Below are 27927 nucleotides of genomic sequence, written 5' to 3' on the forward strand. Positions count from 1 at the left end.
TCCTGGATACAGGCTGGGAAAATATCTTCCTTTCCTGTACCGCAAAAAGAAAAGAAAAGTGAATTAATCGAAAAATTCCTTCAAGGAAAATTCTATCGAATTCACCAGACCGTGACTTCTTCACTTTGCAGAAAAAAAATAATAAAGTGAAATTTATAATGGTAATAAGCTTTTTTTTCTCAACATTTTGGTTAGAGATAATACGCAATAAGTCCCAATAAGGATATTGATTGTTTTGCCAAAGCTTAGTTAATCACGGAGGTTCTAAAATCAAGGAAACATTACATTATACAGGACTATCGTGAGTGTGATATTAAAGTGTTTAGAAAGTCCTTAAAGTAAATTCTACCGAAGTCTCCAGACTGTAACTTCTTCAGTTTCTAGAAAAAACTAAACCGTAATGGCCGCCACTGATGTCACACTGAATCACGTGACGTGACAGAAAGCGGAGCAGCTGCAAAAATGTGCCTCCCCATCATGTTATGGTACCGGATCCCCCCCGACCCGCCGTCCGAACCCTCCTGCTATTTCTGGCGGTCCGAACTCAGCTCCGATCGGCCAGCTTCTACCAAGTCCCGGGGCCAAACTTCCAGCCCTTCCAGCTTCACTCAAGGTAAAACTGCGATACTTTTCCCATGCGGCCAATTTGTAGGGTAGATAAAGTTCCTCTGGGGAAGGAAAAACCCGAGCGGTTATCGGACAGGGCTGTGCGAGCCTGCATAACTGACATGCCGCCCGGATAGAGACATGCACGCTGTACGCTTTTACATGTAGGCGATGATCATTGGCATTGCGATAGTGATCAGTTTATGAAGCCATCAAAGCTTAGATTTCTGTACAATTTAGAGTTTTTAGAACACCGCAATCTGTGAAATTCGAGGAAAGTACTATCAAATTGTTTATTTGCTTATCATAATTGTACTGAGGTCGAACATCTTCCGAACCCAGTTTTTGCGTGGTCACCATATTGCGGAAAAAGAAACGCTTTGCATATTCGTCTACTGACAGAATCGTCCCCTTAAAAAAAAGCATATGTAAGATTTCAGTCAGCGTTGTTATCCCTTTTCAAAGGAAGAAGGGAAGTTTATAAAAGCTCGTTTGGTTTATTTCGTTCGCGAGAGAGAGACAGCGGTATTGTGGTTCATGACCCCCATGTTCTGCCGCGGAGAGAATTCCTTTTGGAACATGGCAGCGGCATTCCGGCACACGGGCTATATTTGGCCGGATCCTGCCCTCTGTAGAAAGATGGGATACATACAGACACGACTAGACATGCTACTGTACCTCAGTAGCTGTTCTGGGAAAGAGGACGGGTAATTCTACCGTTATAATGCCCGGCTTACGTTTTGTTTCGCGATACAAATACTCGCATGTTGTTTCTTTCACGGTGTTGTTATAGTCATCCACAATTGGAAATATCGCATTACAAGAATGAAGCCATATATAAAATGACCTGATAACTGATAACTCATTGGACAAAAAATTAATGGACAAAAAACGTCTTCTGTATTTTTTTACTATTTTCGATATCTAGTTTCTAGCAACGTATCTAATATTATCGCGTTGATTTTTGTGTGTGTAACAGGGACTATGTAGTAAAGTTATAATACACAATGCTGAAGTTAACATGTAGTTATGGCACCAGAAGATCGGATTTCGTTTCAGGATATTTTAGTTAGAAAGTTAGGCTACGAAAGTCCCAATCCCTGCATGTAGCTTCTTTAACACAAGCGCAAACAAAGCTGGAATTTTGTTAGTCCATTCGTATTGCGCTCTTATCTCAACAATTAGGTGTCTAGTCATTATTACCCAGTCTTGTTTATTTACAAGTTATGACTTAGAGCAACGCTAGCTTGTTCGGTATCCCTACATCATGTATTCGCAAGTAGAAACGTGGACGGGTGAGACACGCAAACAGACGGAAATCTTTGTCTGTGCGATGTTTCTGGAACAATGTATATGTGTTGTATAGGCAAGAGAACTGTGCGACAATTAGCTGGCTGTTGTCTCTACGTCTAATGGTTATACTTATGGTAACCCAGGCTTCCTAACACGATTTCTACTAGGTTGTAAAATCAACCCTTTTAACCGTCTTATATCTATATGCATCTGTATGTACTTGTAGCAGTCAGTAGTTGTATACGTTAGTAGTTTCCCCTACCCCTACTTATGGCTTGCTAATTAGACTATCCTTAACTAAACATCCCTACTACATCACACGCATTGTCAGGAACACAACTAGTATGTCTGTGTGGAAAGTTAGTTAGATAGAGAAGGAAGCTTGCCAGCTTGTCGTGTGAAGACTCAGAGTTAAACTAACTTTCAGAGCCGATTGCTTAAAAACAATAGATGTGATAGTCTGTGTTATCGTTAATTTGTTTGCTTTCACAGACCGCAAAGTCGTGAAACTGGATAGTTTTCAGAAAATAGAAAGAACGAAAGGGGAAAAAACGGAAAAAAACTCCTTTTGGAACAGTGGTGCAGTCTAATTGAAAGATCAGTTTAGTGGTGTAAAACAGTAAATCATAATGGCAACTATATTATGACGAATGTATAATGTATGACATATAGCGATCTTCTCTGTGCAGCAACAGTTACATCCCATCTGCTCACACGTTCAATAATTCATTTTCAGAAGAAAAGTCTGTTTTTGCTCCAAGCAGATGTTGAGAGGAAACCGTCCATCTCATGACAAAATATTTTTTTGCACGCAAAAAGAAGAGGAATACTTAAATGATGCTTCCTTTCAAATATCAACCTTGACATAAGCCGCTACCTTAATTTTCTTGCATCTTTTTTGAATACATCAGTCACTGAATGAAACCACCTCTCCCTTCCCGATGCCCCCCTCCCACTGTGACGTCAGTCCTACTGGTATATTGATGACGTCCCGCCATATATGGCACGTCCGTCCGGGATGACAGGGTTGTATTACACATGGCCAGCATTCTCCCAGCCTGTACTACATGGCACAGGAATGGTGTCTAACACGGGGCTGAACCATGCAGCACCCAACCCCACTGGTTATAGCACCAGGATGCTAAATTTAAACATGTCTCACTGGCACTGCGTTTGTTATACACAATGATATCAAAAAGAGCCTTACGTACGCTACTGGTGGGCCTAATGTGAAAGGCATTAGCGAACATACTTGTAGTGTCTATGGCAAGTTAGCCCTACTCATGGGTAAAGATAAACTTGGCTATCACTATAGTTCAATATCCTCACTATATATAACCCAGTCCTTCTAGGCACTTCGTCTTTGAAGCACCTGTAATTCATATCATTAATTAACTAGAAATGTATTTGTATTGGTCGAAATATCGGTGCTTCAAAAATTCAAATCTTTTCCTTAGATATATTGATGTCTGATGTGATGATGATGATGATGATGATGATGACGACGACGTTGCTGCGATACTGATAAAATGATTATATTGAAGATGCTAATGACGAAGGTGAAGATGACGAAGGTGAAGATGATGATGATGATGTTGCTGTGATGTACTTCCTCAACGTATGATAGAGAAGAAAAACCATGCCGCCCAAGTTTGGGGCGAAGAAGCCAGAGGCGGTGATGATGATAACGATGACAATTATGATGATAACGTTGATAATACTGATGATGATGTTTTTCCTCCAGGTAGACTAGAGAAGGAGAACCATGCCGCCCAAATTTGGGGCGAAGAAGCCCGAGGCTGCGATGATGATAACAATCAATGATGATAATGATGATGATGATAATGATGATGGCGACGATGATGATAATGATGATAATGATGATAATACTAATGATTATGTGTTTCCTCAAGGTAGACTAGAGGAGGAGAACCATGCCGCCCAAGTTTGGGGCGAAGAAGCCCGAGTCTCCGATGGCGATGATAATGATGGCGACGATCATGATACGGATGATGAAACTGATGATAATGTGTTTTCTCCAGGTAGACGTAGACAGGAGATGAAGAGCTATGCCGCCCGAGTTTGGGGCGAAGAAGCTCGAGGCTGCGATGATGATGATGATGATGATAACGATGATAATAATGATAATGACAACGATGATAATACTGATGGTTCTATGTTTCCTCCATGTAGACTAGAGAAGGAGAACCATGCCGCTCATGTTTGGGGGAAGAAGCCCGAGGTTGCGATGATGATGATGATAATGATGATGGTGACGATGATGATGATGATAATGATGATGATACTGACGATGATGTGTTTCCTTCAGGTAGACTAGAGAAGGAGAACCATGCCGCCCAGGTTTGGGGCGAAGAAGCCCGCGGCTGCGATGATGATGATGATAATGATGATAATGATGATGATGATGATGATAACGATGATAATACTGATGGTTCTATGTTTCCTCCAGGTAGACTAGAGAAGGAGAACCATGCCGCCCAAGTTTGGGGCGAAAAAGCCCGAGGCTGCCAAGCCGGCGGCCGCCAAACCCGACTCGGCAGCTTCCGAGAAGCTGAAGGGCAAGAAGATCATCTTCATCGTGGGGGGTCCCGGCTGCGGCAAGGGCACCCAGTGTGACAAGATCGTGGAGAAGTACGGCTACACTCACCTGTCCACAGGTGATCTGCTGAGGGACGAGGTCAAGTCGGGGTCAGCCCGGGGCAAGAAGCTGACCGAGATCATGGAGCAGGGCAAGCTGGTGCCTATGGTAAGGGACCGCGTTCCCGTTTGTAGTGTCTTCAAGTCTGAACTTTGTGGGTGTGGAAAAAGAAACGAGCGATAATTCATTTCACCTTAGATTTAAAGTGCATCGAAAGTTTAGAGTTTCACATACTTTTAGTAGTCTCATTAGCTATTAATATACAGAGAGATGTTCATGTACGTATGTTCATTTCAAGGACGTGTAAAACTATTCCAAACTGATGTAGGTTATATGGTAAAGTACATTTTCTGAGTATTGGCAAACCAACGCGTACGCAGTGAAGGCATGGGCTTTTTGCCTTAGGGAATGATGTACAAAATTAACGTTTCATCATCTAAGGATACATCATTTGAATAGCATCTGTTTGTAGTTGTACGTGTCCCAAGTCTTGGTATGACCAAATTGAAGGCAAGCTTTGATGGACTATGACGGTAAGCAATGACGTCCTTCGTAAAAAAATATGGGAGCAATCCAACAGTCGTTGGCCTTCTATGTGCAGGCAAAGTTGTGGGATGTCCATTTCTGTACAATGAAACTGTAGTTAAGAGAAGCGGATATACATGTAGCTTTGACGTGTGAAGCATACCATGTCTTCATTTGCGCAGGAGACCGTTCTGGAGCTGCTGAAGGACGCCATGGTCGCCCGAGCGGACAAGTCCAACGGCTTCCTGATCGACGGTTACCCGAGGGAGGTCAAGCAGGGGACTGCGTTCGAGTCTACGGTTCGTGACTGAAATGGGATAATCTATGTTGAAAAGAAAAGACTAACTTGAAGCATTATATCGATTCAGATGAATTTTTTCCACATCTGCTGGTAAACTGATAATTCTATTTTCCTGATGCATGACGATCTAAATCTACTATAATTATGGCTCTTTGTCGACATTCGTTAAAAATACTTGAAAATATATATTCAAATACTAATGATATCGAGATTAGCAATTTATGACATACGAATCTGCAAAATCACAAAAAAAGACGTGTCATGGATTTGTATGTGTCAGTACAGGTTCTGTACGTCAGGGACTGTTCTAGGGATATGAGTCTATAGATACACAAAGCAACGGTTACTCAAGCAACTGGATGAAATCTGGAATCCAGTTGCTTGAGTAACTGTTGCTTTGGATATATCATAACCTGTATGTCTAAGTTTCATCGATGAGTCTCAAGAGTCTCTTCCATCTTACAGATCAAGGAGTGTGACGTCGTCCTGTACTTCGAGTGCGCCGCCAAGACAATGACGCAGCGCCTTCTGGGCCGCGCCAAGACCAGCGGCAGGGCGGACGACAACGAGGCGACCATCAAGAAGCGGCTGGACACCTTCTACACCGAAACCGAGCCGGTCGTCAAGTTCTACGAGGACAAGAAGAAGCTGAAGAGGGTATGTATTGATTAAGCCAAAACAGGACACAAAATTAACGTTCGCTTGTACACTAAAAAAGAAGGCTGTTTTATTTTTCAATATCTATTTGTAAAGCTGTGCTTTTCTAATGCTTTGACCAAAAAGATTTGAACACGATTTAAAAAGGGGGGCTGTAGAGTTATGGGAAGGAATGAGTTTACTTCAGTGGAATAGTAGGATTTTTATGTCCACTCATCTGACCCACAGTCTGAGTGAATTTATTCATCCATACCTACACCAAACGTCCATCAGTCTCACCTACCTCGTCCAAAACACATTTTCATACTTTATTACACTACCCCCAGTTCCATCGCATTACGTATGTATCAAACTTGCGTGTGTCTTATCAATGGAGCCTCTTCCACAACCATGTATACCCTTGATGTTACGTGTCTACGCGCCCAGTCTCATTATTCATTCGCACGTGTAAAATTAGGTGTCTTTCTCACCCTCTAGACATACCATCACCCCCCCCCCCCACATCATATACTAAACGTCCTATGTCCCATTGCCCCTGTCCTATCGTACTTTTTCATACACACATGAGGTTATCAGCTGGTCTTTCATTAACCTACGGATTTGAAGACATGCCATATCCCCTTACACTCAACAAACGTCCTAACCCCCATGGTTCCTGTTTTAGGTAGATTCTCCTCATCCACAGCCCCTAACTCAAACAGATGTATGGTACATAATATATCATGCTATACTTCGAACCCGTTGTTCAGTATGTCGTGTCCACATCCAACAATACACGCCTAACTACCCGTCGTTCCACTTTCCTCAAATTCAACATCCCGTGTCAGCCCCATCGCACACTTATCCCCGTACCTTCTCAGCTGTTCGAACACTTCATTGGTGTCCTTTTCTCTACTTCCACGTTCCATACCTTCACGTGTTGTACTACAAAAGTGCCCATGCCATACCATCTGTGACCAGCACCCTTTCATCCATTGTAAAAGCCCATCCACCTTTTAACCATTGGAATGACGGTCGGTAGTCGCCACCATCAGTCTAACAAGAAGTGTCCTTTGAAGAAATACAATGTGTATTGAAGAAGAAGGGGACATTTTTATGTTACGCGTTGTGTACAAAAACGCTGATGGCCAGCTACCATTTTCAAAATGTTGACGATCCTGGATCAAGACTATAGGAAAACGAGGGAGCTTGGCAACTCGACATGATGAGCTGAAGACAGACCAAGGGTAAAAGACGAAGGCAAAGCAGCACGGCGCGACCATATTTGATCTTGAAGTATCTTACTATTTTCCAGCTGAATTGTTTGTGTATATCTGCCAACAATAACTACAGATTAACGCTGAACGTGATAAAGAAGCCATCTTTGCTGACGTTGTCACCGCCCTCGATCCAGCAGGTAAATATTTTTTCTTTCTTTCTTGAATAAAGAAACCAGACAGGGACAAACGGAAGTGTTCATGTAGCGATGTAGCTTTGATGATTTGATCTTCGAAGGTGAACTGTTTGATGATAAATGATTAATGGCATCTTACATGACTAAATCAAATGTTATAATTGAATAATTATTACCATTTGTCAGCTAACTATCAAATAACCAGAAAAATGAAAGCAAAAATGTCACGAAAAGTGTAAGTTGGAGGATGATTTATTTCTTATGTCTGTAAGTTATGTAGAGAGGAAATACGTGTATTGTGTGATAAGATTTAGGCGATCTTTGATCTTCCACTCTAGTTACATGATGCCCATGGAATCATCGATAGTTGAATGAGTCTTCCGTCCTTCCTTTCTTTTGACAGCCGCCAAACTGAAGGGCAAGAAGGTCATCTTCATCGTGGGGGGTCCCGGCTGCGGCAAGGGCACCCAGTGTGACAAGATCGTGGAGAAGTACGGCTACACTCACCTGTCCACAGGTGATCTGCTGAGGGACGAGGTCAACTCGGGGTCAGAGAGGGGCCAGCAGCTCACCAATATCATGGTGCAGGGCAAGCTGGTGCCCATGGTGAGGTTCTGTTACTGGCGTAATACCCTACCAGTAAGGAAGGATCGTCCTGTCAACAGTGCAGATTTTTCGACTACTGACAGGATCATTCTGTCAATAGCCTCAAGCTAATAGTAATGTAAGACAAGATGATGTCCATGGTCAAGTTCCGTTACTGTCGTAAAACCAGATCGGTCGGAAAGTGAGATCAGTGAGCCCATGGTGAGAGTATTGGTGAAAGAGAGAAAATTGTTTGCAAGTGGCTCAAAACACTGCTTTGAACACTTAGATCTTTCTATGTGACGACTTCATGATTTTATTGATATATTTTTTCAGCTAGTATCAATCAGCATTGGACACGATAGGTAATTCCTATGATGAAAGATACATATTCAAGCTGGACAAGAGATTATGATTTGTCAACTTTATACAATAGCTAACTCATTTTTTCCCCGCTGCAATAGGAAACCGTTCTGGAGTTGGTGAAGGATGCCATGGTGGCCCGAGCGGACACGTCCAACGGTTTCCTCATCGACGGCTACCCGCGGGAGGTCAGGCAGGGGACCGAGTTTGAGTCCAAGGTTTGTGAGGAGCATATAAGTCGATGTCTTTTTGTCCGCAATTTCGGACATAATCTCAACAACGCCTCAATCACAAATCTAGCTACATCTGTTTTTGGCGACGCTCTCAGGCAGCGAGCCCGATAGTATAGTACTGTGTGTGAACTGCAATAACTCCATGAATTATACAGAAATGCCCGCAGGAATGTAACGTCTGCGCATGCGTGGTTAGTGTCTGTTTGTGCCCGGAAATATTTTGCCCGTTGCAGCTCGTGACAGGGAGACCAATGTGAGGAGGGATTTTCAGTACCTTAAACTAAGATTGAACAATTTATAGTCGTATGCTTTGCTTCAAGCATAAAACTCTTCCTAAGCTGTTATGTGCACATCTCGGTAGTAGATTAGGTACCAACTATGCAATATTTATGTCTCATAGATCAAGGAGTGCGACAAAGTCCTGTACTTCGAGTGCGCTGCCAAGACCATGACTGAGCGTCTCCTGGGTCGCGCCAAGACCAGCGGCAGGGCGGACGACAACGAAGAGACCATCAAGAAGCGCCTCGACACCTTCTACTCCGCTACCGAGCCCGTCGTGCAGTTTTACCAGGACAAGGGCAAACTGTGCAGGGTACGTACTACAATACTCGGTCTGTTTATATAACACGTCTGCGTTAGTCTGAGTTATTTGCTTTCCGATAACATTTCCTGAATGTCCTTTTCACTTTGCCTGTTGACTTTGCCTGGAATTTAAAAATGCTTTCCCCGAAAGACTGGAACAAGGAGGGTTTGAGGTGCCACAGTAGATTAAAACTGAACGTGGAATGTATTCCTTTCTGATTTGTAGTACAAACATCTCTTGTATTAGATTGAATAGTAGTGATCGAACTCAACTTTACGCCTTTTTGGGGGTTGTTATTGATGATTCATTTAACATCGATAGTATAACACTTGAATGATTGCATGTAAAAAAACAAACTTGCAATTGACATGTCTAAGGATACTAGGGCATCTTTCTACAGATGATCTAAACCAGAGATTTATATGTTTGTTGTATGTGCGTTGTACACTTTGTATGCGCGTTGTACACATCGTTGTAGACTTACAAACATTTCTCCTTTCATTGTCCCTTTCCTGTCTTTTCCATCTCTGACCAAATACAAGGTTTCAGTACGTTCATTGTTGAGTATGCTTCTTGTCTCCATCACTTCTCACTAATAATAACTCGCATCTTGACCGTTATGGTCATCACTTTTACCCACTTCACCGTGTCTAAAAATTATTACCGAATGATACCCCAACATTTACCCTTCTATCACACAGTACTATTGCCGCATGCACATGTCCAATTGTACACTGTCTGTCTCCAACCATTTGACACACTCTACATATGTCCCTATCTCTCTCATTATCATTATCATGACCACATATCCCTGTTCGATGCGCGCGCAGTCGTCATTTGCAGTTTTCGCACAACTTTCAGTACCAAGGACAGCACCATCGTCATTTGTTTTCAAAGGCGGATAAATGTTCACGTTCAGCAAACCTAAGTCGGTCGGTCTTACCGTAAAGATTGATTCGCACATTCGTGATACCACGATGGCACCAACTAGTGGGTCATTGCGTGAAGCTGACCATCAGGAAAGAAGAGGCAACATTCTCGGTCCTTTAAGTCAACCAGGTGATCTTGATATGCCCAGAAAAGTTGTTTCTTCTACGTTGAGGTCTACTCTGTCTCCAGGGCGAAGGACATGTACAGCACCATTGCCATTTTTTGGTCAAATGCGGATGAAGCTTCACATTGAGCAAAACTAACTGTATCTTAGTCTTAAACACAAATTAATTCGTATACTGGGGTGAGATTACGTGAAGTTGATCGTCAGGAAAGAAGAGCCAACATTTTCTGGCTTTCCATTCAACAAGCAGATCTGACGACACTGTCAAGTGTTTCATCCACGATATATCAAGACGCTGTAGAGGCTAAGAGATACCCTGGCATTTTCAGCTCTACCTCACCAACATTTTGCCGCGAGGGGACTTTCTCTTCCCCAACTTCCGAAGTGGGACGTTTTACCATAGCAGCACTTTCAAATTCTTTATTCATGCAGTTTTTTCTCTCTCAATTTATCTATTCCAATGCAGTCGCGTCACATATGCAAGGCTTTCAATGGCAGTTCTATCTGACGCTGTCGACGTTCCTAAATATGCATGCTGTGCGATTGGCAAACACACGTATACCGTTTGGTTTCTAATGGTTTCGTTTTATCCTACGAAAAAGGGTCCTTTGAAGAATACAATGTGTATTGAAGAGGAATTGGACATGTTTTATGTTACGTGGCGTGTACAAAAGCGCTGATGGCCAGCTACCATCTTCGAAATGTTGAAGGTCCAGGATCAAGACTAAAGGAGAATTCGAACGAGGGAGCCAGCCAACTCGACGTGCTGGGCTGAAGGCAGACCAAGGGTAAAAGACGAAGGCAGAGCAGCACGGCGCGACCATATTTGATCTTGAAGTATCTTACTATTTTCCAGTTCATTTCTTTATGTATATTTGCCAACAATAACCACAGATTAACGCTGAACGTGACAAGGAAGCCATCTTTGCTGACGTTGTCGCCGCCCTCGATCCAGCAGGTATGCATTTCCTTCTTGCTCAAAGAAGTCCAATGGAGACATAAGGAAGTGTTCATGTAGAGATGTAGCTTTGAAGATTTCTTTCATTAACTGTAGCTTTGAAGATGAACTCTTCCATCATGAACAAGGCCTTAGTGACATCTTACTTCACTAAATCCAATGTTATGATTGAAGAAATGTAACACCTTGCTAGCTAACTATCAAATGATAATAAAGAATGAAAACAAAGATGTCATGGAAAGTGTAAGTGATATGTCTACAAACTATTAAATAAATAATAGCACCAAAACCAGTTACCATTAAATAACACTATGCTTCAATGGTCTTCTTAAGCTAAATGATGTCCATGAAATGATAGTTTAATGAGTCTTCCGACCTTCCTTTCTCTGAACAGCCGACAAACTGAAGGGCAAGAAGGTCATCTTCATCGTGGGGGGTCCCGGCTGCGGCAAGGGCACCCAGTGTGACAAGACCGTGGAGAAGTACGGCTACACTCACCTGTCCACAGGTGATCTGCTGAGGGACGAGGTCAACTCGGGGTCGGCACGAGGCCAGCAGCTCACCAACATCATGGTGCAAGGCAAGCTGGTGCCCATGGTGAGGCCATGTTACTGTCGTAATACCCTACCAGTAAGGAAGTGGCTACTGACAGTGGATGATCCTGCCAGCAGTACACATTTTCTACTGTTGACAGGATCATCCTGTCAATATCCTCAGACTAATAGTAATGTAAGACAAGCTGGTGCCCATGGTAAGGTCATGTTACTATCGTAAAAACAGACTAGTAAGACAAGATGGTGTCCATGGTCAAGTTCCGTTACTGGCGTAAAACCAGATCAGTTGGACAGAGAGAGCAGGATAAGCTGGTGAGGGAGTATTAGTGATGAAAATCTTGAAATCTAACTTTCGTCAGTGACTGTCACTGTAGACAATTTTTTCTCACTGACGGCTTCATGATATTATTGGTGTTTTAACAATATCAAATTGTACCAAAGTATCAGTTAGTATGCGTCAGGATATGTAATACTACCTGATACCTTTTCAAGCTGTACAGGAGGATACGCTTTGTATAGATTATGAAATAGCCAATTCAATGTTGCATTTTTACCGCTGTGACAGGAAACCGTTCTCGAGTTGGTGAAGGATGCCATGGTAGCCCGGGCCGACAGGTCCAACGGTTTCCTCATCGACGGCTACCCGCGGGAGGTCCGGCAGGGGACCGAGTTCGAGTCTAAGGTTAGTGGGGAGTAGAGAAGTCGATGTCTTTCTTTCATTGACAATGTTTGCAGGATGCTGAGTTGGGGAAGTAATCTCACCCACCATCTAGCTACATTTGTTTTGGCGACGCTCTCATTATTTTGTCCTCGGCAGCCTGTGGCAGGGTGACCAAATTGAGGAGGCATTTTCATTGCCTTTTAAAAACTAAGATTGACCAATTCATTGTTTCTGATTTGCATCAAGCATAAAACTCTTTTTGAGCTGTTAGCTGCACATTTCGGTTATGAATTAGGTACCAACTATGCGATATTTATGTCTCATAGATTAAGGAGTGTGACAAAGTCCTGTACTTCGAGTGCGCCGCCAAGACCATGACGGAGCGCCTTCTGGGCCGCGCCAAGACCAGCGGCAGGGCGGACGACAACGAAGAAACAATCAAGAAGCGCCTCGACACCTTCTACTCTGCTACCGAACCTGTTGTGCAGTTTTACCAGGACAAGGGCAAACTGTGCAGGGTACGTTCTACTATATTCGGTCTGTTGATAACACGTCTGCGTTAGTCTGAGTTATTTTCTTTCCGATAACATTTGTCTTTTTCACTTTGCCTGTTGACTTTGCCTGGAATTCAAAAATGACTTCCCCGAAAGACTGGAACTAGGAGAGTTTGAGGTACCACAGTAGATTAAACTGAACGTGGAATGATTTTTGTCTGATTTGTAGTACAAACTCTCTTGTATTAGATTGAGTAGTAGTAATAACATGCATTGTACTCTACGCCTTTTTGGGGGTTGTGACTGATGATTTATTTAGCTTCGTTAGAATAACACTTGAATGATTGTACATAAAAAGAACATCTTGTGACTGATATGGCTTTCAATACTAGAGCATCTTTCTACAGATGATCTTAACTATAGAGTTATGATTGTCGTATGTGCGTTGTACACTTTGTATGTGCGTTGTGCACTTACAAACATGTCTCCTTTCCTTCCTCATTTCCTGTCTTTTCCATCTCTGGCCAAATACAAGGTTTCAAACCGTTCAGTGTTGAGTATGCTTCTTGTCTCCATCACTTCTCACTAATGATAACTCGCATCTTGTCTCATCATGGTCATCACTTTTCTCAACTACATACCCATACCCAAATTAGCCTGGAGTCCAGCCTTATAAGCTTTAGTTCGCTACCCAAGCTCCCCTCCTCGAGGGTAGCGGACTTAAGCTACTAAGGCTGGACTCCAGGCTATACCCAAATGTGCATATGTATGTTTTTGCCCTATTATCGTACCTCAGCCCTTCTATCGCATTCTTACTTTGCCTCGTGCAAGTTTACACTTTAACACTATCCTTCTCCAACCCATGAACACACTCTACATTTACCCCACTCTCTGTCTCTCATTATCATGACCACATGTCCCTGTTCGATGCGCGCGCAGTCATCATTTGCCGTTTTCGCACGATTTTCAGCACCACGGACAGCACCACCGCCGTTTCTTTTCAAACGCGGATGAAGTTTCACGTTCAGCAAACCTAACTGTATCTTACCGTAAATTGGTATATTCGTGATCACAGGGTGGTACCAACTCGTGTGAGATTGCGTGAAGTTGATCGTCAGGAAAGAAGAGGCAACACTCTCTGTCTTTTCGTTCAGCAAGCTGATCTGGCGACGATGGTCTCGATACGCCCACAAAATATGAAAAGGTTAAATCGCCTCTACATTGCAGTCGACACTGCCAAGTGTTTCATCCTCGATATACATCTATCAAGACGCTGCAGAGGCTCAGAGATACCCAGACATTTTGAGCTCTACCTTCACCAACATATTGCCGCGAGGGGACTTTCTTTTCCCCAACTCCCAACGTGGAACGTTTAGAGATGTGCTTAGATTTTCGTACACCCTGTACTTCAGAAACTCTGTGCTGTTACCGTAGTAGCACTTTCAAATTGTTTTCTTTACTCCTGCAGTTTTTTCTATAAATTCATCGATTTCAATGCAGCCGCGTCGCATATGCAAGGCTTTCAATGGCAGTTTTATCTGACGCTTTCGACGTTCCTAAAGATGCATGTTGTGCGATTGGCAAACACACATATACCGTTTGGTTTCTGATTATTTTCTTATAAATTTTACCTCCACCCAAACAGATCAACGCAGAGCGCTCAGTTGACGCCATCTTTGCTGACGTGGTCTCAGGACTAGGAGCTCCACCTGTCTCTGCAGGTAAGCTATAAACTCTTCCACAAAGTCACGTGACTCAAGTAGAGAAAGCTGTTGATCTCAGATCTTAGTGTCACTAACGAAAGGTAGTGGATGCTAAAACGTCTGACTGTTTCCAAAATCATATCCGGTTGTTTGAGTAGCTGTTATTTGGTAAGCAGAGAAAGACTATTCTTGAGGAACCATTTGTCAGTACGGCAGTACCATTGCCATCAACGTGTAGCAATAGCTGTAACCTGACTCAAACTTATAGCCATTCGTGACAGAGGCCATGTGACAGCAGGCATTAAAACCCGAAGAAGACCAAAAAGTTGTTTCAGTCAGTTCATCTTTCTTTTATGATTCTATGCAAAATGTAAAACCATGTACAATTTAGAGAGTTATCTTGATCTTGCAGATTTTGATCTGCGCTCAGCCATTAGCAAAATTAGAGTTAGTGCTCATCCTCTTGAAATAGAGAGAGGCCGGTATAGAAAATTACCTATATACGAAAGACTTTGTAAGTATTGCAATACAAATGCCGTGGAAGACGAAATACACTTTATTTCAAACTGTTCATTTCATGATAATGCACGAAATGAGTTGTCTATTCAGACCACTAAAATCTATCCGAATTTCCCTAAGCTTACAGACAAAGAAAAGACTATTCTTCTTTTAACTACCAACCCACAAATTATAGAAAAGGTGGGACATTACATCTTCCATTGCTTACAAAAGAGAAGTCAAACCCTTCACTAGTTATAGACAATTACATTTGTATAATTTCGATAAGCAGCTTTTATACCTATTTTGTACACTGTTCTTTTATGTATGTTATTTGCATTTAGCCTTCGGGCATGAATTTGCAATAAACTTATTTTATAATGTCATTTGTCAACACACATCGGTGTTTGTTACAAGGATGAACATTTTTTGTTCCATCTATTTTTGTTGTCTTACAGCAAAGGCGCTGAAGGGCAAGAAGATCATCTTCGTCGTGGGGGGTCCCGGCTGCGGCAAGGGCACCCAGTGTGACAAGATCGTGGAGAAGTACGGCTACACTCACCTGTCCACAGGTGATCTGCTGAGGGACGAGGTCAAGTCGGGGTCAGCCCGGGGCAAGAAGCTGACCGAGATCATGGAGCAGGGCAAGCTGGTGCCCATGGTAAGGTTCTGTTACTGTCGCAAAATCAGACTAGTGGTGCCGATGGTAAGGTTCTGCTACCGTCGTAAAATCAGACTAGTAGGAGCAGATCAACCTGGTGCCTATGGTAAGACTAACTAGCAGGAATAGTTCTGTATAAACACTAAGCGATTGATAAAGAGTTGACGTAAAATATGCGACTAATGCAACAGCTGTAGCCCTTCCATGTTTTAGTCAAAGTTGTGGGATGTTCATTTCTGTGAAAATGCTCTAATTAAGAGGTGTGGATGCATTTCTGACGAAGAAATTCATTTCTGTATTTGTGCAGGAAACCGTCCTAGAGCTGCTGAAGGACGCCATGGTCGCCCGAGCGGACAAGTCCAACGGCTTCCTGATCGACGGTTACCCGAGGGAGGTCAAGCAGGGAACGACGTTTGAGTCTACGGTAGGGTTGACCATCTAGTTCATTCAGGAACGGGTGGTAAAATACTTTGAAAAGCGGATAACAGCGAATGTTTCTGTCTGCGTTTTAACAGAGACAGACTGAATCGCATCTTTGAAATCTGTTCATTGAAGTAACCCTCGGCTGCACAGGCAGTTTGTTGAACATTAAAATGTTATGTTATATTTAATCTGAAATGGAAAGTATCACCACCCAAAAACTGTACCAACATGCAATTAACAGCTTAGAACACCTTTAAAAGTAACGTCATTATTCTTCACAGATCCGAGAGTGCGACACGGTCCTGTACTTCGAGTGCGCCGCCAAGACCATGACGGAGCGCCTCCTGGGCCGCGCCAAGACCAGCGGCAGGGCGGACGACAACGAGGCGACCATCAAGAAGCGGCTGGACACCTTCTACACCGCCACGGAGCCGCTGGTCAAGTACTATGAGGACAAGAAGAAGCTGAACAGGGTATTTATTTATTTTTTCCATTTGAATTCATGACAGACAATATCAAAGGGAGGGAAAAAACAGGTGCCTTAGCACCTTTACAAGTTGCCCTTCCACGCACTTGAAACATCAACACCAACTGTTACAACAAGAACAGGGTACAGTTGTGCAACTGTTTTATCACCTAGGTCGAAAGCAGGAGGCATCGACATTGACAATCTTTTTGGAATAGCATAGATAATTATAGGTTATCGGGCTGGGACCAAGGGCATGCGAAGTGCGTCCGAATGATTCTGTTGAAGCCGGTGTGATTCAAGTAGAAGCTAGTGTGATAACCCAAAATATCATCCGGACCACCCGTATGGAACGTTATCACGGCCCAGGTATGACATAAATGTTGGCTATCAGTCATGTTTAGCTAGCCAATTGTAGTATGGACAAAAATAGTAGATAATTTGTTCTACCATAAGCAATGCCATGGCATTCCCTTATATTGAGTTGGCTTTGGAAGTGTTTGACCAAGGAAATACGATACCTGAGTGAAAATTGCTACTCTTCCTTACAGATCAACGCAGAGCGAGCCATTGACGCCATCTTCGCGGATGTTGTCAAGGCTCTCGGCGCCGCTCCGACCTCACCTGGTACGTGGACTCGCACCTTCTGCACGGCATTGCAAAGTTAAGACTGAATGACCATCGGCGTTTTTGGTAGACTGCACGGTTTTGTGGACTGATGTTGCCACGCAATATGATGATTGGGTTCGAAATTTCTAGCCAAGTTTGTAGTCCTACGAATGCTAATTTCAAAAAACTGAGAAAATCCTTTCTATTTCAGGCAATAAGCTACGAACACTAGTGACTTTTAACTATAACCCTCTATGTCGTTTTTAATGTGTATTTGAGATTTTGAAATTGTCACTTATTGTGCAATTCAGCCACTTTGCTTGGCTGCTAAGAAATTTGAATAAAACAGTTATGAGTAAAAATAAAATTCTTAGGTACTGTGTGCGTAACAGTTAAACTTTAAGAAAGTTCACAATACTCGCCAACAATTCCACTCTGGTTTGGAAGAGCTTAAAGTGTTTATTTGACTTTCAGGACAAGACAAGCTTAAGGGCAAGAGGGTGATCTTCGTGGTTGGTGGTCCTGGATGCGGCAAGGGCACCCAGTGTGACAAGATTGTAGCAAAGTACGGCTACACTCACCTGTCCACAGGTGATCTGCTGAGGGACGAGGTCAAGTCGGGGTCAGCCCGGGGCAAGAAGCTGACCGAGATCATGGAGCAGGGCAAGCTGGTGCCGATGGTAGGGATGTGTCATTTATGGTCTATAGTAGCGTAGAAAGAAAGAAGAAAAAGCCCTTGAGCTGTACTACTGGTTAATGTCTAGACCAGTGTTTGCTGTGTTTTTTTAAAAATTATTTTATATCTGGAACGTGTGTCCTAGTATTGCTCTTGTATTTGCCGGTCTCCATTTTGTTTTAGAAAATGCCTTCATATCAAGTGGCGGCGTCAACATACGTTTTGATACACTTGAGTTTGTCATCGGTTTGTCTCTGTACCCTTGTTTATGATTTCATGAAGAAAAAAATAGTTGACAACAACATCCTATGACATCCGTATTTGCAGGAAACCGTGTTGGCGCTGTTGAAGGACGCCATGATCGCCCGAGCGGACAAGTCGAAGGGTTTCCTCATCGACGGCTACCCAAGGGAGATCAGGCAGGGCACCGAGTTCGAGTCGAACGTAAGTCTGAATACAGAACAGAGGGCCTACGTTCCAATCCATGTAAGGAATGAAATAAGCTACTTTTAACACGGTTTAGACAAAGTTAAGTACGAATAGGACAGGTTCAGTCTTTAGCGGAGTAACACATTGCATAAGAGAGTCCTAAATTGTGCCAAACGATCGTATCTCTAAGAAAAGAGGGGAAAGTTACCCCAAAAATGCAAAACAATTCACCGACCAGTTCCTTTGGCAGGCTGCACCGACCCTATATAAAACTGATGTGCTATGTCAAAATTTGAGAGATGCAAAAGGCGAGTCATCAGCCTCCAGTAGATAACCGGGCGATTTTATCCATTAGCTAATCAAAATTGTTGAACATCCGTACCAATATACTTTTGAACAAATCCCTGGCTTAAAGATCGGCCTCAGCATTGTTTCTAATGACTCCCTGCAGATCCGTCCCTGCGACATCGTCCTGTATTTCGAGTGTTCTGCGCAGACCATGACGGAGCGCCTCCTGGGCCGCGCCAAGACCAGCGGCAGGGCGGACGACAACGAGGCGACCATCAAGAAGCGGCTGGACACCTTCTACTCCGCCACGGAGCCTCTGGTGGCGCACTATGAGAAGCAAGGAAAGCTCAGGAGGGTAAAGAAAACTAGCTGTATTTACGGTACAAGTTTGTCCGTTTTTTGGGAGGTCAAAGACCACAAAAACGTCAGGAAAGCCTCTTTAGCACTGGCATTCGTCTGAAGCATGCACAGTTTGCGGCGTTTGGAAGTAAGGCAATAAACCATTTTAACAACTTGCAGTAATGGAAATACTTAATAATGTGTATGCATAAGATACAAAGCAAGTCGATGTCTTTTTCTTCAGATCAACGCCCAGCGCGAGGTGACCGCCATCTTCGCTGATGTCGTCGGTGCCATCACCGCGATGGAGGCCGCACCCGGTAAGCTATAGTCTTGTATTCTTCATAATTATCATCATCATCATCATCATCATCATCATCATCATCATCATCATCATCGTCATCGTCGTCGTCGTCGTTGTCGTCGTCGTCGTCGTCGTCATCATCATCATCATCATCATCATCATCATCATCATCATCATCATCATCATCATCATCAACATCAACATCATCATTCTTGTATTGCCTATGCCGTACCTTAGAGATTATGCTTTTAGGATTGATTGTTGTCTCAAATGTGACAAGTGAACATATCTACATGAGTCGAAACTTGTGACTATGAACGAATCTTAGATGTTTTCTAGACGTAACGGCTTTTACTTCGTGCATGGGCTAAAATACAGACCTTGGTGACAGATTTTTGTAAAGGGATACTTTGGGAATTTAAGGTGCCTGAAAACATTTATTGGATTACAATGAACTAATAGCGAGCTTTCTTTTTCAATTTGATCAAAAGCCAAGGCACCACATGCCTGGATGCACGAGGGTCTGCCCGACATCGGCGGCGCTGCGGGCCCCATGGTGCGGGTCCCCCGCCCGTCTCCCACCGAGCCCACCGCCTCCACCTTCGTCATCAACGTGCTGAAGGATCTGTCCACCAGGACCGTGGCCAACCAGGTAGAGACGAATCGATGATTTAGCTCTACAGACCACAAATGGCCGATTAGAACCCTTAGGGTAGTAAGTGTATCACCGTAGAACACATTAGCATACTGTCCACCAGGACCGTGGCCAACCAGGTAGAGACGAATCGTTGATTTAGCTCTACAGACCACAAATGGCCGATTAGAACCCTTAGGGTAGTAGGTGTATCACCGTAGAACACATTAGCATACTGTCCACCAGGACCGTGGCCAACCAGGTAGAGACGAATCGTTGATTTAGCTCTACGGACCACAAACAGACACCTTAGGGTAGTAGCTCTATCACCGTAGTAGAAGGTAGAACACAGACTGGACGGTGGCCAACCAGGTACAGAGGAAAAGTTTAATATGCACTACAGGCCGAAAATGGCCAATCAGAACCCTTAGTAGAATATGGTAGAACACATACTGTCCACCAGGACCGTGGCCAACCAGGTACAGAGGAATCCTTAGAAATGCTCTAGAGACCACAAATGGCCAAACAGAACCTCTAGGTAGAAGCTCTATCACTATAGAATGTGGAAAAACACATACTGTCCACCAGAACCGTGGACAACCAGGTACAGAGGGATCCTTAGTAATGCTCTAGAGACCACAAATGGCCAAACAGAACCTTTGGGCAGTAGCTCTATCTCCTTAGAATACGGTAGAACACATACTGTCCGCCAGGACTCCTGCCATCCAGGTAACAAGGACACGTTCATGTTTGTCTTCTGCTTGCATCACAGACTAAAATTGGCTAAACAGAATCATTTCCAGCTGTTATGATATCGCAAAATGAGGTAGACCACATAATAAAGACGGTGACCTAACAGTATCCCATATCATAACCAAGATTCAGTTCAGAATGTATGGTATACGTTTGGCCATACACATTTTTTTCTTAATTTTAGTGTCTCTGCCTCATGTCAATTCATTTTGTAATTCAGCACCATTGCAACACATTGATTAAAACTTTCGGTGTATTTTATCTACAACAGACTGTCAAAATCAGGGAGATCCACGTACACTGTCTGTAAATATAATACAAACTCGTACATCGGCCATATATGCCCACGTTTCCTTAATCTGTATTTTTCATACCCTCATTTTTTTCCAACTCCAGCACTGGTCGAAGACTCGTGTCTCCACCCTAGAGGAGATTGACGTGGAGACCTACCGGTCCAAGCGCCGCTGGAGGTCGCTGCTGCACAGCCAGCGCCAGGAGCAGGTCCGTTTTTTTGTGTGTGTTTGTTTGTTTGTTTGTTTGTTTGTTTGTTTTGCGTGACCCGTAAACCGCATTTAGGCTCAAAACACCAGTTTTGTACAATAAGTACAAGCTGCGTTAGACAGGGCTGTAAGATTTGATCCATTCACACCGGGATGGACTTGTGTGGTGGGTTCTTTAACGTGCTCGAGGTGTGGCCCTCCTCAAACACGAGACCTCCGGCTTTACGTCCCATCCGAGAGAACGTTCCTAGACGCAGCTGGGTACCCATTTGTGTACCTTTCCCAAGGACACAACATTTGGACCTTCTGGGGGTTAGAACCCAGAACCTTTAGATTCTAAGTCAACAACCCTAACCACGAGGCCACCTTGCCATCTATTTCATCTTCTTTACTACCTCTCTGATACCCGCAGGGATACACACGATTACAACGAGAGGCTAACGTACGGCTTCCTGGGTATTAACCAGGAAAGTTCCCGCGTGAAACATCTTGGAAAATGGCCACAAGAAACAACTTTGTCTTGTCAAGCTTTTCCTTACAAGTTTTCTTCCAAGAGCCCAAGTTCTTTAAGATCTAAAAGTCCCTTACCCGTTTGACACTTGTTGAAATGATCAGCTATTATCAAGCAATAAAAAATATAGCAGTTAAGGGAAAACCCTCGAAAAAATTTGCAGGTTTCAGGTTTCCCCTGCATGTTGTTTCTACTGGTTGCAGCGAAATTTACTTGTTTCTTTTCTTATGTGCAACTTAACAATAAACAAATATTTCTGCAGGTCGACGAGCCGCTGTACCAGAAGATCGACGTCAACACGCTGCTGGACGAGTGTCAGCCTGACGCCAAGACCCAGGACTGCTTCATCAAGCTCGTGCCCAGGATGATCGCCTTCCTTGAGGTACGTGTTGTGAATGGATGAAGGAAGGAAAGAATGGATCGATGAATGAATGATTGAATGAGAGTGACAGTGAAAAATGCGGAGAACCAGGGCTGCTTCATGAAGCTCGTGCCCAGGATAGTGGATTTCCCAGAGGTACGTGTTGTTGATGAAAGAATGAATGAAGGAAGGAATGAGACTGACAGTGAACGGTGCGAGACGCAGGACCGCTTCATCAAGCTCATACCCAGGATGATCGCTTTCCTAGAGGTACGTGTTTTGAATGGATGAATGGACGGAAAGACCTTTGTTTAGCCAGTTGGCGCAAGTAGGACAGCGTACATTTCCCTACTTACCTCAACGAGCTACGTAAAGGCTGTTGCAAGAGCAAACTAATATATATATATATACAGTATATGGAATAGTGATAAGATAACACTATGCTTATTCATAGGATTGACGTCTGCTTGCCATATTAGCAACAAACGACCTGGTCTAAACGCATTTAGTTGACAATTTTTCTCGTGTACCTTAATTGAGGTGCTCGAACACACATATAATAGTTAGCTTTTCTCGCTATGATATGGTACGAAATGACATTGCCATGCAGTCTCTTGATTTGTTCACTACTTTCCCCCACCACAGTCCTCCCTGCCGTTCGATGTAACGAAGGTTGTGGTTGGCGGATCCTACGGGTACAACACCATGGTCAAGAGCAGGAACGACGTGGATCTCTTCGTCTTCAGCAGAGGTCGGTGGGAGTTACTGTTTCAGGCTTAGTTCTTCTTCTTCCTCTTTTTCATGTTGGGAATTCAACATCAACTTGTCGATGAATCTGCTACACTTGACGGGGGGTGCAGATGATGGGAGAGGTTTCTGTTTTAGCTATCTCCGGTCAAACCTGTACATTTGTACCACGTACTACCTCCGCATATGGACCACCTGGCCAGTGTGGCCACTTTTTAGTGGTTCTTTACATCACTTTTCCATTGACACAAGAATTACGAATATCATATTAAGAATGCAGTCCTTGAAGGTCACCTGGCAACTTCAGCCTCTCGGACAGGTTTGAATGCAGTTAGTTTAAATGTATCTCTTCAATACATAAATGTGATAAATGTTACTCATCTATAATAAAAATAAAGAAAAGCAGTAAAAAAACACCATTTCATGAAAACAATATTACAGCAAGTTGTTAAACACGTTAAGAACCCAGTAAATGTTTGATTTGTGTCTTTATCTACAGATCTCCCGAAGGCCGGTCACGTGATGTGGATGCCGTCAGTGATGAAGGCTGTGGAGGCTCTCATCCGGGACTGTAACAAAGGTCAGGAAAGTTCAGGGCAAAACATTGTCCAGGATCTAGGACCGTATTTAATCAGCGATCAGAATTGCGTGTGTAGACCTTGTAGAGACCGCCTTTTTATAGAAATCTTTATTGACACAACAAAAGTACAGCGACTTCCGTAAGGTCTTCTACAACTAAACATGCAAACAACAACAATGGGATACAAAATAATTCACCTTAGTACAACAAGTACATGAATACTTCAACATGTCGAGTTTAAACTATCACTTACACTACTAGTTCTAAGATCTAAACATTCTCTGATATATTTACCTATTTGTACACAGTAAGGGTTGTCTCCTTCTAGAATGTATTTGAATTTATGTTGGTAAGACACAAAAGCGAGGGACATTTAAATGACTAACAAATCAATATGCCATGGGAGTCCTGGAGTTATGAAAACAGAGCCTGCTCTTGTAGACTTTTTTCTAAGTATCTAATAATGGCTGTTAGAATGTTGGTATTTCAGCAAATAATATAATCAAAACTTATAAAATGATTCTTAGTATTTTACAGAGGGTTAAAAATCAAATGTATATGAATATATATTTTTCTAATCATTAGTGAATCTTGAATGTTACCTTTTTCATCTCCAGGTCAGATCCCGGAGTGCACTGAGTTCACCACCACCAAGTACTCGGTGGGCTTCACGTGCGAGGGGATCGAGTTCACGGTGTTCATCACGCACGACTGGGAGTCCGAGCGCGCCGGCGGGTACACAAGGCTGTACGACGAGAGCATGCGCCAGCGCAACTCCGAGAACAGGAGAATGTAGGTTTCTCTACTTACTATATAGCTAATGATTTACGTAGTCTTAAGCTTTGTGTAGCTAGAATGTAGGCTTTCCTTTTCCCGTGGTACACACGGCTGTACGACGAGAGCATGCCCCAGCTAAACTCTGAGAACAGGAGAATGTAGGTTTTTTTGTTCATTGGTTGCTATCCTGATTTTCCTGTATTTTACACGGTGTTAATTTTTCGAACTATATTCCTGTAATATGATGACTATATTCCTGATATTCAGTCTATCTTCTCTGTTCATGTGGGTAACATGTACCGAAATGAAGTCAGAAATTGAAGTGAAATCAAGCCCGAGACTACCTTGATGCTTCACGTACATTTGTATCTTTTCTGTTTATGATGGTAGCCTAGGATAGTCATAGGAAACGTTTGTCGATAGGGGCAATACAATCACTAAATGTGCCAATTTTGAGGGTTGGAAAGAGGTCCTGATGATGCTACATTCAATCAAAACTTAGATACCTGACGATATCCTTTGTTATCATACAGGTACTCCTGGGCTGCAGCCAGGCGGCAACGTCAGTTCATCCTGGACCAGGAGGAGGATGTACGTACTGTTCATCATTATTATCTGTAACTTTATCTAGATAAATCACCATACTGTACAGCAATGTATGAGACAAGTGTCGTTTCAGTCGTTCATGTTATGTTTTTCGTGTTCCCCTGTCGCTATACTATTCTTACCTTAAACAATTTGCTGGATCCGGTCAAGGGATATGTTAGTCAGGAACAAAGGTACCGTTTTGAGTGACATTCAACTTGAATTTTTACATGCACATGGTCATGTCACGGACTGTAACGGTAGATTGCTAACCTTTCTTCCTGCAGGTGAGGGATGTGATAAAGGTGGTGAACCACTGGCGTAACGGCGTGGACTGGGCCGACAAGTCCCGCCGCCCCAGCTCCTACCTCCTGTCGCACATGCACATGACCATGTCACGGACTGTAACGCTAGATTGTTGACGTTCTTCCTGTAGGTGAGGGATGTGATAAAGGTGGTGAACCACTGGCGTAACGGGGTGGACTGGGCCGACAAGTCCCGCCGCCCCAGCTCCTACCTCCTGGCCCTGCTGGTGGTCAAGGCCTACCAGAACGCGCAGGTCATCAGGGGGGTCAACATCCGGCCGCCGCCTATTGACGAGGACGGATTCTTCATGAGGTATGTCAATCAATCAATCAATCAATAAATCAATCAATCGATAATCGATATATCAATCCGTTTAGTTATCGACATATATTCTTCAATCAATCAACAAATAGGTCGATCACTCACTCACTCACTCACTCAACCAACCAACCAACCAACCAACCAACCAACCAACCAACCAACCAACCAACCAACCAACCAATCGATCTACAAATCAGCAAACAAGTTCTGAAATTGTGGCATCTTCAGCGTGATATTGACTGGTTGACAGATAAGACTGACATGAGCCAAATACATATGATTAGGAATTTGCTTAATTGCAAGGGTGAAAATATCTAATGAGCTGGTTTGAAATATATCGTCGAACCACAGAACACAACAGAAGTACCAAAAAATTCTTATGATGGGTCAAGACTTCTACATAGAGGAAACCCAATTACCTTACGTGCTTGTGTACATGATCTGTAACGACGTTTCCCCCGCAGGGAGCCCGAGGCGGTTGTTCCCGAGAACCCGCTGGAGTTCCCCACCATGGGCGAGACGCTCTCCGCCTTCATCACGCTCGTCAAGGACCTGGACCGCGCAATGACAAGGTTAGATTTAATGCATTGTATAAATGTTAGAAATGTTTCCATTCTTTTCCTATGTTGGACTGGTGTGGGACTTTTTTTGATTGCAGGATAAAAGTGAGTCCCAATGTATTCTTGAAAGAGAGTAAAATTTGAGTAACATCGTTGCCCTACGCCTCTCTCTGTCTAGATCTTGTGCAAAATGGAAACGTTTACACTTTCTCCCGCTTGAGGCATTTCTCGCGTCACAAGGCAGAGTGACATTTAGAACTAGATATGTTTTGCACTCATGTGACTATGACGTAATGGTGTCAGCCACGCTGCCTAGTCTTAGCTTGGTTTAACCAAGCAATATGGCGCCTGTGACGTCATCCTATAGATTAAAGTGCTAGTGAAATTAAATGTCCACTATCATTCACGTAAAATGTGGTCTTCTCTGAAAACATCTATGTATGTTTTAAATCAATGATCTACCCTGTGCTCTTTTGTTGGACAAATTAGCAACGGGTTATGACGTCACAGAAAGGACTCCCCTATTTATGACTTTCTGTGACGTCACGCTAATTTGTCCCACAAAAGAGTACACAGTAGATAACTGATGTAAAGATCTTATAGATGTTTTCAGAAAAGACCGAATTTTTGCATGAATGAAAGAGGAAATTTGATTTTATAATCAATGCTTTAGATTAAACATTGAAAAATATATTCTGGGTTATTTCAGGCTATCCTGGAACAAATACTACGAACCGCCCAGCTTCCGGATCGAACACATGACGACACTTCCGGTGGTTCAGGATCCCGCCAACCCGGCCATCAACGTTGCCGAGTTCCTGGGCACCTGGGCGTCCTTCCACACAGAGGCCATGCTCTGGGCCCAGAAACTCGGGCTGTAAGAACTGCCGAAACAACCAAAACATCAACGGACTGTTTCAAACAAACCCTGTCCTGGGATGCGTAGTGATGATGCTAGCCGACTCTGTAGTGAGCAAGCATAGAAAACGATCTATAATCTGGCTACGACTCGAAACATTGATTTGAAAGTAGATTCGCTGTAGTCATGATAGAGTACGAAGTAAATTACACTAGAAAGAGACTAAGAGCTCGCCTGCTCATGGCACGTAATGTTTGTGTTTGTAACTAAGAGTCATACCTACATTTGTTTCTAGGTAAAAATGCCAAAGGAAGAATCAGGGGGAATTCTGTGAAAACCTTTGCAAAAAGTTTACTTTAAAAATCTGTGTTAATAGCCTATGTTTGCTGCGTGTTTCAATGTATTTTTGCTTTCATTTACATTATCTACTGGCTACGCTGTGACATGATGTACAAAAAAAGACGACCTTTGTGTTTGAGAAGATGGTGCATGTTGTTGGGAGGATGGGAACGATGTGGTGTCGTGGAAGGGGGTTAGGATGGAGTTAAATTGATGGAGAAACATGAAATAAAGTAAGGTACAGAAGAAAGTTGGTGAGACAATGTGGAATCCTTGGATGAGAGAGTGAGTGAGGCGATAAGCATACTTCGTAAAATGTACTTTAGCTACCACCATTTTATCAATAAATGGAGCTAATGTCAACAGCTTTTCGGCTCTGGCATGAATGTAGCCCACTGGTCAGGCCCCTGGAAGCTTTATGACCTAAATCTCCAAGTCAGGAGACATCCTAATACTTTTTATTCATGGACTAATGATGGTCCAATGACATTGGAGGCTGTGATGACTGGTTGCCATTGTGACAAAGAATCCAGAGCTCCTATTGGTTAGATTTTCATGGTGACAAAAATCCTGAGCTGCTATTGGACTGATGTTCAGTGCGACAAAAATCCTAAATTCCTATTAGCACTTTTTTCATCTTTTTAGTCTATTGGCCTTGAGGTGAATGAGCATGAACTCTGTTAGGAGGGGCTCCATAGAGACTTGGGGAGAGTTTGTGTTACACAGAATAAACTCATAAGTACATGCATATGTATGTCTGGACCAGTCAAATGCCCCAC

The 27927-nt window shown here is 43.2% G+C and overlaps 1 protein-coding gene across 2 annotated transcripts; it reads left to right on the forward strand.

Moving 5' to 3' along the window:
* Window positions 1-485: 485 nt before the first annotated feature.
* On the forward strand, window positions 486-27398 carry LOC136434380 (uncharacterized). 2 transcript variants are annotated; one of them, XM_066427169.1, is made up of 27 exons: window positions 486-613; window positions 4370-4666; window positions 5266-5382; window positions 5850-6041; window positions 7374-7437; window positions 7838-8040; window positions 8484-8600; window positions 9016-9207; window positions 11147-11210; window positions 11605-11807; window positions 12330-12446; window positions 12752-12943; window positions 14565-14640; window positions 15579-15781; window positions 18283-18399; window positions 18836-19027; window positions 19256-19331; window positions 19807-19967; window positions 21099-21203; window positions 21976-22095; window positions 22720-22825; window positions 23321-23401; window positions 24019-24193; window positions 24712-24769; window positions 25200-25381; window positions 25855-25962; window positions 26660-27398. In XM_066427169.1, exons 2-27 carry the CDS (start codon window positions 4391-4393, stop codon window positions 26829-26831), a joined length of 3669 nt encoding a protein of 1222 aa, XP_066283266.1. In that variant the 5' UTR covers window positions 486-613; window positions 4370-4390; the 3' UTR covers window positions 26832-27398. The 2 variants fall into 2 exon arrangements, with proteins under 2 accessions (XP_066283266.1, XP_066283267.1); XM_066427170.1 differs by having other exon boundaries at window positions 4374-4666.
* Window positions 27399-27927: the final 529 nt, after the last annotated feature.

This window comes from Branchiostoma lanceolatum, chromosome 5 (assembly GCF_035083965.1).
Source record: "Branchiostoma lanceolatum isolate klBraLanc5 chromosome 5, klBraLanc5.hap2, whole genome shotgun sequence".
NCBI lineage: Eukaryota > Metazoa > Chordata > Leptocardii > Amphioxiformes > Branchiostomatidae > Branchiostoma > Branchiostoma lanceolatum.